This window comes from Sus scrofa, chromosome 4 (genome assembly GCF_054392235.1).
Source record: "Sus scrofa isolate SSC_HxYL_T2T_F1_AM1 chromosome 4, Sscrofa_HxYL_maternal_Yorkshire_Landrace_v2.0, whole genome shotgun sequence".
NCBI classification, from domain to species: domain Eukaryota; kingdom Metazoa; phylum Chordata; class Mammalia; order Artiodactyla; family Suidae; genus Sus; species Sus scrofa.
In genome coordinates this window covers 46,259,791-46,277,153 of record NC_139386.1, presented here as the reverse complement: position 1 = coordinate 46,277,153, position 17,363 = coordinate 46,259,791, and the positions used below count along the sequence as shown (strand labels likewise).

At 38.5% G+C, this 17,363-nt stretch overlaps 1 protein-coding gene across 1 annotated transcript in view; it reads left to right on the top strand.

The window, feature by feature from the left end:
• The first annotated feature begins 3,737 nt into the window (after positions 1 to 3,737).
• NECAB1 (N-terminal EF-hand calcium binding protein 1) overlaps positions 3,738 to 17,363 on the top strand; it is a 258,235-nt gene continuing 244,609 nt past the window's right edge. Inside the window, exons 1-2 of the mRNA XM_021089131.2 lie at positions 3,738 to 4,004; positions 16,441 to 16,465. Of these exons, the coding sequence (XP_020944790.1) occupies positions 3,906 to 4,004; positions 16,441 to 16,465 (124 nt within the window). The 5' untranslated portion in view covers positions 3,738 to 3,905. The remainder of the gene's footprint in view (positions 4,005 to 16,440; positions 16,466 to 17,363) is intronic.

Here is a 17,363-nt window from a genome sequence, read left to right as displayed (position 1 = left end):
TCCTCTCTCAAGTTTGCTGTCTCCTGTGTGTGATTGATACTATACACAGTGAAGCATCTGTGTTTCATAAAAATAATGTGTGAAAACAGTTTTCAAAAATTGACACTATCTACATAAAAAGAAAACCAAAAACGTGGTTACCACTTTGTAGTGCCTATTGAATTTGGCTGTGAATGGAAGGAAATCTAATTGCCATCCATTTCTACTGAAGCCTTCTATGAACATCACATTTCCATTAAATAGAGAACTCAGCTATAGCAATAATGGTGTGCACATTGAAACAGTAAAAAACATTAATGACTATTGGATTATTGAATAATTTACGTTTCCTCTTGACAGACCATTAGAGGAAATAAGCAAAGCCGCAGGTAGAGAAAATATCATTCATGTCAGCAAAGGTAAAAGGAACATATTTTTTGAAGTTACAAACAGCTCCCTAGTTTTCAATAATAATTGTTGATTATTCTCTTATTCTTCATTTATAATTACAGAAAGTCTTCTTCAACACCTGCTCTTGTTAGCATAGGATTGGCATTATAGTATTACCACTTGCAGGGCTGAATTTAAGGAGTGAGGGACCTACAGCTTGGGTTAGAGGGGTAAGATTTAAACTACACTTGTTGCAGAAAAATCTATTCAATCCTCCATCCAGTGTCAGGAACAAATAATATTTTAGTTTTATAGACTTGGTAGCCAATGTTCATGCTCAGTTCCCCGCACCCTCTCCTTCTGGTTTTTCTTCTTCAGTGATTCGAATCACCAGTATCCTTTTGATGAATGGCCAGTCTGATTTTAACGATTTTGTATTTTCTTTGATGAACAGTTGTCAAAATAAAGGGACAGTTCAGACAATCAGATTTGTAGTTAAAAAGGCAAAATCATGCAAACATGTCAGATTAATATTTCCAAAGTACAGATCTAATCAGTATCTGCCCTGATTAAGTCTAAAGTCTCTAAGGCTCTATCTAATTAAGTCCAAAATTCTGTCCCTGTCATCACCCCTGTCTTCTGATATTTTATTCTGTTGCTTCCATGAATGTACGGTATAGATCATTTCAGTGGTTCTTAATCTTGGCTGCACATCATAATCACTTGGGAAGTTTTGTTTTTTTGTTGTTGTTGGTTTGTTCGTTTGTTTTTAAACAGTGATGCCTAGGTACCACTGCATGCTAACTGAATATGAACCTGAATATGAACAAAGGCATCAATTTGTTTTTTCCTGTTTTTTTTAAAGCTCCTTATTTTTTATTATCTATTATTACAAAACAAACCACACCAAGGCTTATTTGTATAAAACAGTAACCATTTTATTATGCTCCTGATTTATGTGGGTCAGAAATTTAGACAGGGCACAGCACTGATGGATGGTGTGTCTCTGTTCCATGATGTCTGAGATCTTGGCTGAGATAACACAAATGGCTAGGCGTGTCTCAAATAGCTGTGTTCTGGAATCATCTAGAGACTTCTTTATTCACTTTTCTGCCACTTAGGCTGGAATGACTCAAAGGCTGGGTTCAGCTGGTACTTTCAGTCAGGGTGACTACAGATGCCTCTCCGTATAGCTTGGGCTTCCTCGGTGCATGGTGCTCAAGGTAGTCATATTTCCTATAGCGATCCCAAGGCTCCAGAGCAAATATTCCACTGAAGAAGATGGAATGGCGAGGCTTTTTTTTTTTCTTTACACCACACCTGTCGCATATAGAAGTTCCCAGGCTAGAAGGTGAATTGGATCTGCAGCTGCAGGCCTATGCCACAGCTACAGCAACACCAGATCTCAACCACATCTGCAGACTATGCCGCAGCTTGCTGCAATGCCAGATCCTTAACCAAGGAGCAAGGCCAGGTATTGAATCCACATCCTCACAGAGACAGCATCTGGTCCTTACCTACTGAGCCACAAAGGGAACTCCCTGTGAGGCTTTTTATATACCTAGACTCAGAAAACATAGCATCACTTCTGGTGCATTTTATGCATTCAAGCAGTCACAGTCCTTCAGATTCAAGGAAAGGGGACGCACGTTTCTATAGGAAGTTAACGAAATTGTGGCTGTATTGAAAGTTGCCATACATCCTTGGTAATTCCCATGTACAGCCAGAACTGAAAACGACTGGATCCATTTCTTGCAAACACTGATCTACAGAGCAAGTCTGGGACTTGGGTGAGGTAACTGAGATGCCAACGATGCAAAATTTAAGAAGGCAGGCACTATCAGGATCATGCAAATACAGGGTAACACTTCCTTACACTTTGTGCCCAAGGTGATTTATCGGGCCTTCCCCCGCCCCAGTCCTACCTGCTACCGAGCACCAGGATATGAATCATGGAAAAAAGAGGGACTCAGATTCCTGGATCTCATACTTTTATATTCTGCTTTAGTAAGCCTTGGGTAGGGACTAGGATTCCAGTAGACTAATTACAGATTCCCATGGACTCTCCTGGGTGTCATGCCTTTACTTTTGCTGTTCCATCTGGAATGTCTTTTCTCTCTATTTCTATCAGATATATATCTAGGAATTTTCAAGATACATTTCAAATACCACCTCTTTTATCAAGCCTTTCTTGGTCCCATTAGCAAGATAATAAATCATTTCTCCTAGGAAACTCATATAGAACTTTTTATATGCTTTTTGGAACTCACATTTTGTCCTGTGTTAGGTTGTTTGTGCACGTGCTTTATAGAAACGACTTTTTTTTTTTCTTGGAGGCCACAAAATAGAGATCTGGATCCACTTCATCCATTCTCACAGGCAGAGCCTTGTTTGGAAAAGGTACTATTCTCTTTGGCTCATTTTACTCCAAGATAGTTCAACTTTGTAACCCACAGCAACTCGAATGTGTCTTGCACATTTAGATGCCCAATAAACAGTGGATATTTCTCCTGATGGAAGGTGAGATTACCATTTTTGCAGCTCTTACAGAAGCCCTCAGATTTTGAATAATTACCCTCTCTTAAACATAGATAGGGACTGTATCCTTTATTGTGACTTCAACTTTGGAAAACTTGCTTGACCATGATCTGACAATATTTTTCCCATAGAACTTTTTTTTTTTTGGCTGCTCACTCTATGCAGCGTCCATACCTTTGTCCATGGCACTAACCACATTTAAGCCCCAGAATGCTTTGAGGTAAGTAGCACCATCGTGACCATTTTACTGATGAAAACAGAGGCGAAACGATGTAGTAACTTGCTAGATCACAAGATAAATCAACAAAGAGCAGGTTTTGAACCCGGGGCCTCAAGATTCCAAAAATGAGTGGTTTAATCCCCACATTAACCGCCCCCCTATCTCGTTGGTTGGTGATATCTATTTACCTACCAGTCTTTGGGGAGGGTGGGGAAGACAGGTGTACTTGGACAAAAGCAAAGTTGGCAAAACATCTTGGAATCTAACTATTTTCTACCCAGGGGTGAGTTTGGGGGCATCCTTACTTTGTGTTTTAGTTATTCAGGACAGCTAACCCTCCATCTGTTCCCCCTCTCTGAGTGGGCTACCTCCTTTCTCTCCGCGTGTGGGACCGTTGTGGACTGGGCGGAAGCCTCAGGGTTACTCCCAAGCCTAATGGCAGTGCGTGGGGGTCAGAGTCCGCACCCCCCCACCCCGCCCCCAAGAGGAGCAGCGCGTTGTTACCAGCAGAGACGAGTGATCCAGGCGGCGCAGCCAAGAGAAGGGGGAGGCGCGAGTTGGAATGCGTGGGAGCGCGGAGGACGTAGACAAGGAGGTGGAGAATAAGCCCGAGAGAGACAGGAGGGAGGCTCTCGGAGCAGCGAGCATCCGCTCTCGATCCCGAGCCTTGCAGCGGGAGCTTGGGAGAGGGTAGGGAGTGCGGCGCATCCTTGCCTGAGCCTGTGTGGCTGCCTAGCCGTGCTCTCGCCAGCGCCAGCGGTCTTCAGGGCTCCCAAGGATGGAGGAATCTAGGGAGACGTCGTCGTCCTCCAACAACTCTTCGGAAGAGCTAAGTTCCGCGCTGCAGCTGTCCAAAGGCATGTCGATCTTCCTAGACGTAAGTACAAAGGGAAGGGGTTAGGTCGATGTGTCTTAGGGGCTTTCCTCTTCGCTGGAAGGAGGAGTTTCCAGCCAGGTGTCCATCAGCCGGTGTTTTGCCTCCAGAACACCTGAGAGAACTAGCTCCTACCTCGCTTCCCTCTCTCCCCGGAAAACCACTCAGGCAAATGCCTGGGAAATAACCGCCACTGAACTTGTCAAAAGGGCTGGCCCAGTCCGGCGACCTGGGGCTTAACCACCCCTAATATATTCCAAAAAGTTAAATTCCCCAACAGCCTGGATTTCAATAGGGACTAGGTTTGTAAATACAAGTCTCCATTCAGGTGAATAGAGTATTTTAAAGGGGGTAAAGGTGGGGGGTGTTGGCGTTGTCCCAACTCATCTCCAATATGCCCTATTTTCAGCTCCCATCTTGCCCACGCTCTAAAGTGATCTGGGGAATCAACAGAGATTGCTATGCCCGCCATCCTTCAACAACCCCCCCATCCCCAAAAAACAATCACTTGAAAACATATTTTTCTTATTACCAGCAGTCGCCAAGACTTTCATAATGATTCCTTTTTCGCTGCTATCTCCTATTTTTACATTTTTCTTTCCTGCTATTGGCCTTCTGTAACTCTCCAAGTTGTAATTACTGTCATTATCTTCATCAGTTCTAGAATTTAGCTGTTGTTCTTTTGGTCCTCACCGTGGCTTGCTTATTGATTCCCTCACTCCATTTCTCTGATTTTGAATAATCGTTTTTCATTCTTTCTTTCCCTTTCTGTGCTATTTTTCTGCCCTCATGCTGTGGTTTCTATCCCTGTAGCAGTTTTATTTCTTATTTATTTCTCAATTTTGCTTTACTCTCCCTTCCTGCCATTCTCTATATTTCTCACCGTTTTGCTTAGCTCTTTCCTCTGCCTTTAGGTTTTATGGTTTTCCTATCCCTCAGTTGCCTGCAGGCTCTCAGCACTCTCAGCCCCTCAGCTGTCACATTCGTCCTGTCCCTTGAGGTAGTTTCTGGCTCAGTGGGGACAATTCTGTCATGATAAAAAAAAAATGGGCAGAGGGCATTGAAGAATGATTTTGCTTTTTCCCCTAACCCGAGTTATCATTTCTTATAAAAGTCGAAGTGAGGGGGCCAGAGGCCAAATACATTTATTTGTGGAGAGATGAAAATATGAGGAAATCAAGTTATCAGTATCATAATGGTGGAGCAGAGGTAATGAATGTAAGGAAGAGGGGGCAGGGAGCCCTCCCAAGTTTATTTTGAACGGATTAGCTGAGAAACCTCCATCAATAATTAAACCTGGGGTAGGACAAAAGATATAGATAAGATTCACCTGCATTTCCTGGCCGGCTTCTCCTCTCATCACCGTGCAGTAGCAATTAGAAATACAGGCTTTCTGGGTGGGCCATCTTTTTCCCACCAATGCATATGTGGGATTCCCATTCCTTCCACTCAATAGGATTGTTAATACCTCATTTTTCATGAGCACTAATCTCTGCTTAGTTTGGGTCAATCAGATGTTGTTATTGGTGCTAATGGTTACACTGGCTAATACTATACTTTTTAAGTCTTGCCATTCAAGGCAAAAAAAAAAAAAAAAAAAAAAAGCCGCTGAGGAACTGAGCTGGGAGAAGGAGGAGGCACACAGCACACCAGAGAAGGAAATCCTCAGGGATAGAGTTAGGGTTCCTCAAAATCATGTCAGTGATAAGGTTTATGGCTAAACAGCTATGAGATTGATTCAAAGAAGGCAAGAGGGGCCTTCATTCATTCTGATCTATCTTCGGTGTTTCCCCCAAGGATATCAAGTGCCTCCCTATGACTTTTTTATTTTTCTGGAGAAAATTTATTTATTTATTTTTCTTCCAGTTTTATTGAAAGATAATTGACATACAGCACTATATATTTGTGTACACTTGCATATATCATGAAATGATTAGCCCAGTATGTTTAGTGAACACCTATCATCTCATATAGATAGCAGTTTAAAGAAAGAGAAAAAAAATGTTTTCTCTTGTAATGAAAACTCAGGATTTACTCTCTTAACAATTTTCACATGTAACATACAGTAGTGTTGACTTCATTTATCATGTTGTACATTACATCGTTAGTACTTATGTATCTTGTAACATGAATTTATGCCTTTTGACTGTCTCATCTATCCCATTCCATCTCCCTACCCCATGTCTCTGGTAACCACAAATCTGATCTCTTTTTCTATGAATGTGTCTGTTTGATTTTGAAGTGTAATTGACCCACAATACAATGTTAACTCTTGTTAAACAACATAGAGAACTGAAATTTCTATTCATTTCAAAATGATCTCCGTGATAAGTCTAGATAAAAATCTGTCACCAAAGATTTTACACAGTTATTGGCTGTATTCCCCACATTATACATTTTATACCTGTAACTTTTTTTTTTTTTTTTTTGCAACTAGAAGTTTGTACCTCAATCTCCCTCACTTATTTCTTTCCTGTCCCGACTCTTCTCTCCTCTGGCAACCACTCTGTATGTATAACTCTGTTTCTCTTTTGTTATGTTTGTTCATTTGCTTTGTTTTTTAGACTCCACATATGTGATATCACATGGTATTCGTCTTTCTCTATCTGATTTATTTCACTTAGCCTAATACCCTCAAGGTCCATCTATGTTGTCACAAATGGTAAGATTTCACTCTTTTTTTATGGCTGAGTAATGTTTCATTGTGCATATACCTAGATCTTTCTATCTATCATCTATCTATCAATCTACCACTTCTTTATCCATTCATCTATTGATGGGTACTTAGGTTGCTTCCATATGTTGGCTATTGTAAATAAGGCTGCCATGAACGTGAGGGGGGTGGGTATATCACTTTTCTAATTAGGGTTTTCCTTTTCATTGAATAAATACCTAGGAGTGGAATTGAGGCCTCTTCATACTGTTTTCTGTAGTGGCTGCACCAATTTACATTCCTACCAACTGTGCTTAAGGGTTCCCTTTTTCCACACCCTCCCTAACACTTGTATTTGTTGTCTTTTTTGACAATATCCATTCTGATAAGTGTGAAGTACTGTTCTTTTGATTTGCATTTCCCTGATAATTACTGGTGTTGAACACCTTTTCATGTACCTATTGATTATCTGTATATGTTCCTTGGAAACATGTCTATTCAGATCCTCTGCCCATTTTTAAATTGAGTCTTTGGGTTTTTGGATGTTGAGTTGTACCACTTCCTTGTATATTTTGGATATTAACCTCTTATTGGATATACCATTTGCAAACATCTTCTCCCATTCAGTAAATGTCCTTTTCATTTTTTTGATAGTTTCCTTCACAGAGCAAAAGGTTGTCCTTTTAGGTTTTTAGGCCCATTTATTTATGCTTGCTTTTGTTTCCCTTGACTGAGGAGACATGTTAAAAAAAAATTACTAAGAATGATGTCAGAGAGCATACTGCCTATGTTATCTTCAGGAAGTTTTAGAGTTTCAGGTCTTATGTTTAAGTCTTTAATCCATTTTGAATTTATTTTTGGGCATAGTCTGAGAGAATAATCCAGTTTGATTCTTTTGCTTGTAGCTGTTCAGTTTACCCAATACCAAGTATTGAAGAGGCTTTTTCCCCCATATGTCATAGATATTTCCTCCTTTGTCATAGATAAATATAAGTGTGGGTTGATTTCAGGATTCTATTCTGTTCCACTTATCTGTGTCCGTTTTTGTGTGAGTACCATACTGTTTTGATAATTGTGGCTTTGTAGTATATTTGAAATCAGGAAACATGATACCTCCAGCTTTGTTCTGTCTCAAGATTTTCTGGATATTTGCAGTATTTTGTATTTCAATACAAATTTTACAAGTATTTGTTCTAATTCTATGAATGCAGTTGGTGTTTTGATAGAGATTGCCTTGAATTTATAGATTGCCTTGGGTAGTATGATCATTTTAACAACATTAATTCTTCTAATCCATAAACATGTATATCTTTCCATCTGTTTATGTCATCTTCAATTTCTTTCATTGGTGTTTTATAATTTTCTGAAAGAAATTTACAAGTTTCTTACCTCCATGGTTGGATTTTTTTCCTAGGCTTTTATTATTTTTGATGTTATATAAATGTAAATATGGTTGCTTTCTTAATCTCTTTTTTTGATAGCTCATTGTCAGTGTAAAGACATATAGCAGATTTCTATATGTTAATTAATCTGTATACGAAATTCACTGATGAGTTCTGGTAGTTTTTTGGTGGCATATTTAGGATTTTATGTGTATAAGAATGTAATCTGCAAACAGTGGTAGTTCTACTTCTTCCATTCTTGTACTGGCCTGATGATGGGCAGGGCCAGGGTCCACTGGGCCCTGGGGCTGGTGCCAGCCTACTGATTTATGGGGTCGGTATTGCACAGCAGCCTGTGGGTCTGCAGAGGTCCTGGGACTGATTTCAGTGCCCTGGTTGGCAGGGCTGGAGTCTAAGTGTTCCTTGAGCTTGTGTTTGTTCACTGGTGTCTGAGATTGGTTTTGGAGCTAGTGCTAGTGGTGTTTGAGATTGGTTTTGGAGCTGGTCCGAGAAGCTGGGTCCCAAGGTCTCTGGATGCCAAGCTCTGGGGATTCTGAGGCTAGAATCATAGCACTGGTGTGTGGGGATGGGTCCTGAGTCCTTTAATGGACAGAGATATGTCCTGGAGAAGCTGAGGGGTTAGAGGTTCCTAAGCAGCAAGCCTGCTGGTGGATTGGACTGTGTCCTTGACTGGCTAGTTGCTTTGCTTGGCCCAATACTAGTGCCCACAGATTGGTGGACAGGTCTGGGCCCTGGGGCTAGTAAGCTAAAAGGGAGGATTCCAAAATGGCAATTGTCAGCACCTATGTTCTTGTGATAGACTAAGCCTCCTCCATCCCAAATAGCTGCTGCCTCTGTCTGTGTCCCCAGGGTGAGCTCCACTTGTCTCTTGCCTCTCCCAAAGGCTCTCCAGGATCAGCAAATGGGTCTGACCTTGGCTTATTTCAAATGATTCCTTCTGCCATGGGTCCTGGAGTGTGTGAGATTTTGTATCCACCCTTTAGGAGTGGAGTCTATATTTCCCAGGGTCTTCTGGCTCTACCATAAGTAAGCCCCACTGGCCTTCAGAGCCAAATGTTTTGAGGGCTTACTTGTCTTCCTGGTGCTCAGACCCCTCACTACTTGGGAGAACTTCTGCAATTGTAATTATCCTCCTCATTGTGGGTCACCCACCTTGGAAGTATGAGTCTTAATTATATGGTGTCTCCACCCATCCTACATGTCTTATTGTAGCTCCTTCTTTTTTTCAATTTTTTAAAAAATTTTACACAATTTTGAAATGTTACTTCCCATTTATAATTATCATAAAACATTGGCTGTATTCACTGTGTTGTACAATACATCCTCGTTCCTATCTTACACTCAGTACTTTGTACATCCCACTACCCCACTCCTATATTGCCCCCCTCACTGGCAACCACTAGTTTGTTCTCTGTATTTGTGATTCTGCTTCTTTTTGTTATATTCACTAGTTTGTTGTATTTTTTAGAATTCATTTGTGACATCATACTGTATTTGTCTTTCTCTGTCAGACTTACTTTACTTAGCATTATGCACTCCAAGTCCATCCATGTTGCTACAAATGGCACAATTTTATTATTTTTTATGACTGAGTAGTATTCCAGTGTGTGTGTGTGTGTGTGTGTGTGTGTGTGTGCATGCACACATATACACACACGTGCATGCATGTGTGTGTATGCCACATTTTATTTGTCTGTTCCTCTGTGATGGACACTTAGGTTGTGTCCATATCTTAGCAATTGTAAATGATGCTGCTGTGAACACTGGGTTGCATGTATCTTTTTGAATTAGTGTTTTTGTTTTTTTTTTCATATATATATTCCCAGGAGTGTAATTACTGAGTCATACGGTAGGTCTATTTTTAATTTTTTGAGGAACCTCCATACTGTTTTCCACAGTAGCTATACCAATTAACAAGAGTCCCCATTTCTTCACATCATAGCCAACATTCGTTACTTGTGCTCTCATGGATGATAGCCATTCTGACAGGTGAGGTGATATCTTATAGTGGTTTTGATTTCCATTTCCCTCATGATTAGCAATGCTGAGCATCTTTTCATGTGTCTGCTGGCCATCTATATTTCATCTTTGGAAAAATGTCTGTTCAGTTCTTACACCCCTTTTTAACTGAGTTGTTTGTTTTTGATGTTGAGTTGTTTTAGCTATTTATATGTGTTATATATTAATCCCTTATTGGTCATATGATTTACAAATATTTTCTCCCTTTCAGTAGATTGTCTTTTTGTTTTGCCCACATGTATTTCCTTCTTTATATCTTCAGTGTATGAGAACTTTTCGGCTAGATTCCAGTCGTTTTCATCAATAGTTGCTCTGTAAATAGAATACCTCTGCCCATGGGAAGAGGTAAATTCATGGTCTTCCTACTCTGCCATCCTGGCCAAAACCCTTCTCTATGACTGTTTAAAAGCAGTGATTCTGTAGAGATGAATGGATTGAACTATGTAAATGGAAAGTCATCCTCACTAAGACACACACCTACTTAGCCCAAGAGTTCAAACTGCTACTTAAAAATAAGAAAAAAGAGGAAATTAAGATCTCATTTATTTTATATATATGCATGATTGTTCCCAAGTTCAGTAAATAAACAGCTTCAGGTCCTTGTTCTGAAAGAAGTGTGTACTCTATGAATAGGACAACTTTGTGTTCTTATATTTATTTCTAGAATTTAAAAATAAAAATATACAACTGATTTCATATGAGAGGTGCTTATTTGCCAGTAAAATGATAGAGTCTCCACAAAACTGCCACTGGATTTTATCTTGAATAGAAAATACTTTGTTTACACTTTTCTTTGAGATATTTTGTGAAAAATTTAACCCTTGTGAAAATTTGAGATATTTTGTGAAAAATTTAACCCTATGTGACATGAAAAAGGATTTGTTACTCAGGGACTTTTGAGTTCTTTATTCCTGAATCATATTACTTTTACCAAAAATAAAAATTAAATTATAAATATATAATTATATTTGATTCATTATTCTAGTAGCACTACTAAGTAAGATTGCTTTTTGAATTATGTTCAGGTTGTAATAAGTAGGTGATAGATATTCCCGTTTCCAAAGAGGAACAAAAATGAAATTGATCTTCTGCATCACACTGACTAATTTCCATATCTGAGGAAAACTTTGATTTTCAGTGTCTATATTCCAGTGCCACTGCTTTAACAAATAACTCTAACTGCTTTTGAGGATACTATTAATGACATGGCTAGCTATATCCAGCTAGTTAGAAACTAGCCATAGATCAGAAAGTCAGAGATTTACCACCGCTGTTGGCTTTTGCTTCATTTTCTTTATCTCCATATCAGTAAAAATAATGAGTTTTATATTTAATTCGAAAGGTTGTCGTGAGAATGAAATAAAAGATCATAGCATAGGAAACTGAGAAAAAAGGATATGTGCTAAATTTGAACTATTATTTTTACATCATTGTTCCATGCTGAATGCATCAAAAATGATAGGCAAACCCACAAAATAATACAGGGACTATTTATTTTCAAACCTAATTTGTATGAAATACTTCTAAAAAGTGTCAGAATTAGTATCAGAATAATGACAATAAAGACAAAAATAAACCAATGGGACCTAATTAAAACTCAAAAGCTTTTGCACAGCAAAGGAACCATTAAAAAATGAAAAGACAGTCCACAAAATGGGAGAAAATCTTTGCAAACAATGCAGCCAACTAAAGCTTAATCTCCAAAATACACAAACAACTCATACAACTCAACAACAAAAAAACAAACTCCATTGAGAATTGGGCAAAAGACCTAAATAGACATTTCTCCAAAGAAGACATAGAGGAGATAGCAGGCACATGAAAAAATGCTCAACATTACTAATTATTAGAGAAATGCAGATCAAAACTACAATGAGCTACCATTGCAAACCAGTCAAAATGGCCATCATTGACAAGTTCACAAACAACAAAGGCAGGAGAGGACATGAAGAAAAGGGACCCCTCCTTCACTGTTGGTGGGAAAGGAAATTGGTACAACCACTATGGAAAGCAGTATGGTGGTGGTTCCTGAGAACTGTTATGTGATCCAGCAATCCCACTCCTGGGCATATATCTAGACAAAACATTCATTGAAAAAGATACATGCACCCCCTCTGTTCATTGCAGCACTAGTCACAAAGCCCAGACATGGAAACAACCAAAGTGTCCATTGACAGATGAATGAATTAAGAAGATGTAGTACATTTATGCAATGGAATACTATTTAGCCATAAAACGGACAAAATAATGCCATTTGCAGCAACATGGATGGAAGTAAAGTTTCTCATACTAAGTGAAGTAAGTCAGAAAGAGAAAGACAAACACCTTGTATTATTACTTATATGTGGAGTCTAAAATATGGCACACATGACCCATCTACAAAACAGTAACAGAGGAGTTCCCATTGTGGCGCAGTGGTTAACGAATCCAACTAGGAACGCTGAGGTTGCGGGTTCGATCCCTGGCCTTGCTCAGTGGCTTAACAATCCGGTGTTGCCGTGAGCTGTGGTGTAGGTTGCAGACACGGCTTGGATCCCACGTTGCTGTGGCTCTGGCGTAGGCCGGCAGCTACAGCTCTGATTCGACCCCTAGCCTGGCAACCTCCATATGCCGTGGGAGTGGCCCAGAAATGGCAAAAAGACAAAAAACAAAACAAAACAAAAACAGAAACAGATCACAGACATGGAGATCAGACTTGTGTTTGTCAGTGGGGAGGTAGGAGAGAAGGGGACAGACCGGGAGTTTGGTATTGGTAGATGCAAATATTTCATTTAGAATGGATAAGTAATGACGTCCTACCATGCAGCACATGGAACTGTGCTCAGTCTCTTGGGTTAGAACATGATGGAAGATAGTATTAAAAAAAGAAGAATGTATGTGTGTGTGTGGCTGGGTCACTTTGCTATACAGCAGAAATTGCAGGAACATTGTAAATCAACTATACTTTAGTAAAAAATCAGTATGTACTGATTACCTTTTCTCCATCCATCTTTCAATGTCCATTTACCTGCATCCTATCTCATGATGACTAATTGCCTGGTAGCAAAACCACACGGTAGGTGTCCAGGCCCACACACCATGACTCAACTACTAGGTTGATCCTCCTGAATGGAACATTCTGGATGAGTCCCTACTCCCTGCCCCATAGCCCAGTTTCTTAGGAGTCTACTAAGTGACTGATAGCTCATCTTATTACCTAATTTTAACCTGGTACATGAGAGGAGGCACTTAGCAAATATTAGTTCAGTAAGTGTTGATGGTATTAATTTTTTATGCCTCCAAGGTAATATTTGCATTTCAACACCTGCATTCAATAACTTAAAGTGAAAAGTGAAGAATTTTAAGCCATCCAAGAATATCTTTCAGGATGCTATTTGAAAATCCTGAAATTGTTGCCAAAACTTAACACCATCTACATTTAATACCATGATATTTAAATGTATTTATTATCTATCTTGTGAAAGCAACCAGTAAGATTATCTGACACAGATTACTATGGTTCATAACATAATGAACTCAATTCTCATTTACAAGTCCTTTTTTTATTAGTCTGAGGGCTCGCAGGCAAAATTTACAGCAGAGACACTTCTGTTCATATTCAGTTAAAAATAACTGTCTTAATTGCATCTATAAGAAGATGAATGTTATTTAAGATTGTTCTTTATGAAATGAGATGATGACAGTCTTGAGTCCAAGTCTCTGGTGTTTTGTTATTCCTATTGTAATTATTTCAAATGCATCAGGATACAGTAGAGCTTGAAATAGAATCTTAGAGTATATCAAAGGAAGAAATAGACTATGTTTTGTTTCTCCCCAGCTCTGTCTTCAAGTTTCAGAGGAGAGGAAGAAGCTGGTTATGATGGAGAAATGGAGAAATGGACTTCCAAAATCCCCACTAGAAATTACTTCTGTATTGTAAAAAAGAAGCTGTGTCTAATTTTGCTCTAAACATATAAGCTCTTACTATTGAAAGCAGTCCTACTGCAATAATTAAATAAATTTAGTTTAAAAGAGGACAACTTTTATGCACTCAGTTCTGGGTGATACATATCTGTTACTGGAAATTTTTCAGGGGAGAAATTTTAGCAATAATATTAGTATTTTATAATAAAAATGCATTGTAGTGATGAATACATTTATCCATACTTCATCTCCATGAAATCAGCAGAAGGAAAGGTAGATTATATTTCTGTAGTGGAAATTAGTAAACAGAAACCTTTGATAACGAAAACTGTTGCTGATATTTCTAGATGGCCACCAAGAAGTGATCACCTAAATATAAGAGTATTTATAGATATTAAACATACCTATAAATTGCTCAGGAAGTACAGTCCTTAATTACCCCTTTCATTTGATTAAAGCTTGTCTTTGTAATATGGTGAAGGGACATTTTCTTTGGTACTATGTATGACAAAGCTGTGTATTATCTTACCCAGATTTTTTCTATTAATATACAGTATGAATTAGGACTAATTTGATGGTTGCTAATAGAAAAAATAACCCAACTATCTTAAGATTTAAAAATTAAAACAATTTATTGACTCTTGTAATGAAAAGCAAAGGTCATCTTTTCAGGATTAAGTGATCAAGGGACTCAGAGAGTGTCCTTGTGATCCAGTTTCTCTCAATCTCTTGACACATCATTCCTTTTTTTTTTTTTTTTTTTTTTGTCTTTTCTAGGGCCGCACCCACACAACATATGGAGGTTCCCAGGCTAGGGGTCTAACTGGAGCTGCAGCTGCCGGCCTACACCAGGGCAAGAGCAACGTGGGATCCGAGCCCTCTCTGCAACCTACACCACAGCTCATGGCAACACCAGATCCTTAACCCAGTGAGTGAGGCCAGGGATCAAACCCACAACCTCATGGTTCCTAGTTGGATTCGTTAACCACTGAGCCACAACAGGAACTTCTTGACACACCATTCCTGAGTGTTGGTTATTTCCAGGTTGTATATTATATTAATTTCCTAGGGCTTCGATAATAAAGGACTGAACAAAGGGTAGTTTAAACAAGAAAAATTTATTCTCTCAGTTCTGGAGGCTAGAGGGTGAAATCGAGGTGTAGATAGGACCATACTCCCTTTGAAGTCTCTAGGGAAGATCTGTTCCATGCCTGTCCCCTAGCTTCTAGTGGTAACCATCAGCCCTAGGCATTTCTTAGTTTGCAGCAGTATCACTCTAATACCTGCCCATGTCATCACAGAGCCTTCTTCTGTGTCTCTGTATCTCTGAATTTCTCTCCTTATAGAGTCACCAGTCATTGGATTCAGCCCCAATTTAATAAGATCTTGTTTTAGTTTGACTACAACAAAGATCCTATTTCCAAACCAGGTCATATTCACAGTTACTAGGGGTTAAGACTTCAACATTTGTTTTGGAGCAACACAGTTCAACCCACACTGTATACAATCACAAAAAGGCTAACAGAAGCTTCTTATCTGTACTTTCATAGATTCAAAGTCAACAGAAAAAAAAAAGTGTGTCTTTCTTGACAAATCAAGCAAAACCAAGGCTTTTTTGGCTTTATTGTGCTAATTCCTGAGTAGTCTCTACTAACAGGTTGTGACACCTTGTTAACTAGTGCTCTCCCCAAAAAAGGCCAAGAGTAGAGGGGAGATTGGTTTACCAGAGAAAATTGAAAATCTTTACAAAGATTCTTGATAATCAAGCAGTTCATACCCATCAAAGATAAGTTAAAATACTGCCAGGTAATATAACTAGCTCATAAAAGTAAAGTAAGATATAGTATAGGCACATGAGCTCCTAATTATCCAAAATTTATTAATATTGTTTCTGTTTTTCCCCACTTTATTATATGATTGACTTGCACTAAATAGCTCATATTTAAAGTGTAAAGTTGAGTTTTCACATATTTACACATCTATGAAACTTTTACTGCAATCAAGAAAATAAATGTCTACCATTCTAAAAAGTTTCCTCATGCCCTGTTATAATCCAGCCCTGCCCTACTCATTTCCTACACAGCCCTTAATCTGCTCTTACTCTTTGCATTTTCTAGAATTTTATATAAGTAGAATAATACCTCTTTTGTGTCTACATTTTTTACTCAGTATAATTACTTTGAGATCCATCAAGTTATTGTATGCATCAAAAGCACATTCCTTTTTATTGCTCAGTAGTATTCAGTGTATGGATATACGATGGCCTCTTTGTCCATTCACTTGTTTATGGACATTGGGTTGTTTTTAATTTTGACTATTATAAATAAAAGTTTCAATTGGAAAACTTTTATTTTAAATTGGTGTTTCTTTTGTTTAATAATGGGTAAATTACGTGTGAGTATAATGCTCCCTGCCATGCTTACAAAAAATGGTGATAAAATGTGTCCTTTTTCTTTTCCAGATACTGAGGAGAGCAGACAAAAATGGTAAGACAAAAAATCTATAGTTTCTATTTATTAATCTATTACCTTTTAGATCACTTTATAAAGAATAATATGGAAAAGAGATGGGAACCCAAGAAATTGACACATAAAATGTCAGTTTCTTGTACTTGTAAGATTTTTAGGCAAGTTCATGGCTACAGATACTCATTAGAAGTTGACAGAGGTATTTGTATTTGACGGGAAGATGGAATTTATGCCTTTGAAGTAAGGAGCCATCATACTTGGGCTCTGGCTTTCCCTTTTGTGCTTTAAATTTATTTTTAAGGTAATAACAGCTTCTTTTTGTTGAGTGTCTACTGTGTTCTAGGCATTGGGGCAAGTGCTTTGCATTTGTTATGTCTTAGAGTTAATACGATATAGATATAAGACTTGAACTTGAATCTGTGTAGCACCAAAGTATAGGGTCTCCACATCGAACTTTATAGTGGCCTTGGGGACTGCTACTGCACTATTATATGGATGCATGTGTTATCAGAATTATCTTTATTCCATGGCTCTTGGCCACAAATCTCCCATTTGAAGTTTATGCACTGGGGTGGATAATCTATACAGGCAGAGAGGAAAGAGGAACCCTAAGGGAAAATTGTTTTGTCAAAGAAATCACAGTTTAAATGATGCCTGCCCAAAGTCCAATTTTTTAACCTTATAAAAAGCTGCAATAAGCAATATCTTTTGGCTCCTTTATTCTACTACAAATTTTGTTCCATAGAATACCAAATCAGAGGTTATTGAATTTATTCCACTGCTATAGTATAAATTCATAATAGAACTATATTCTTGACAAGAATTTCTTGACAAATTTAGGTTACAAGGACTCCTTTTCTTGAAATCTGATTTCTAATCTATGGGGAGAGAATCTAGATCTGACAGACATATGTTG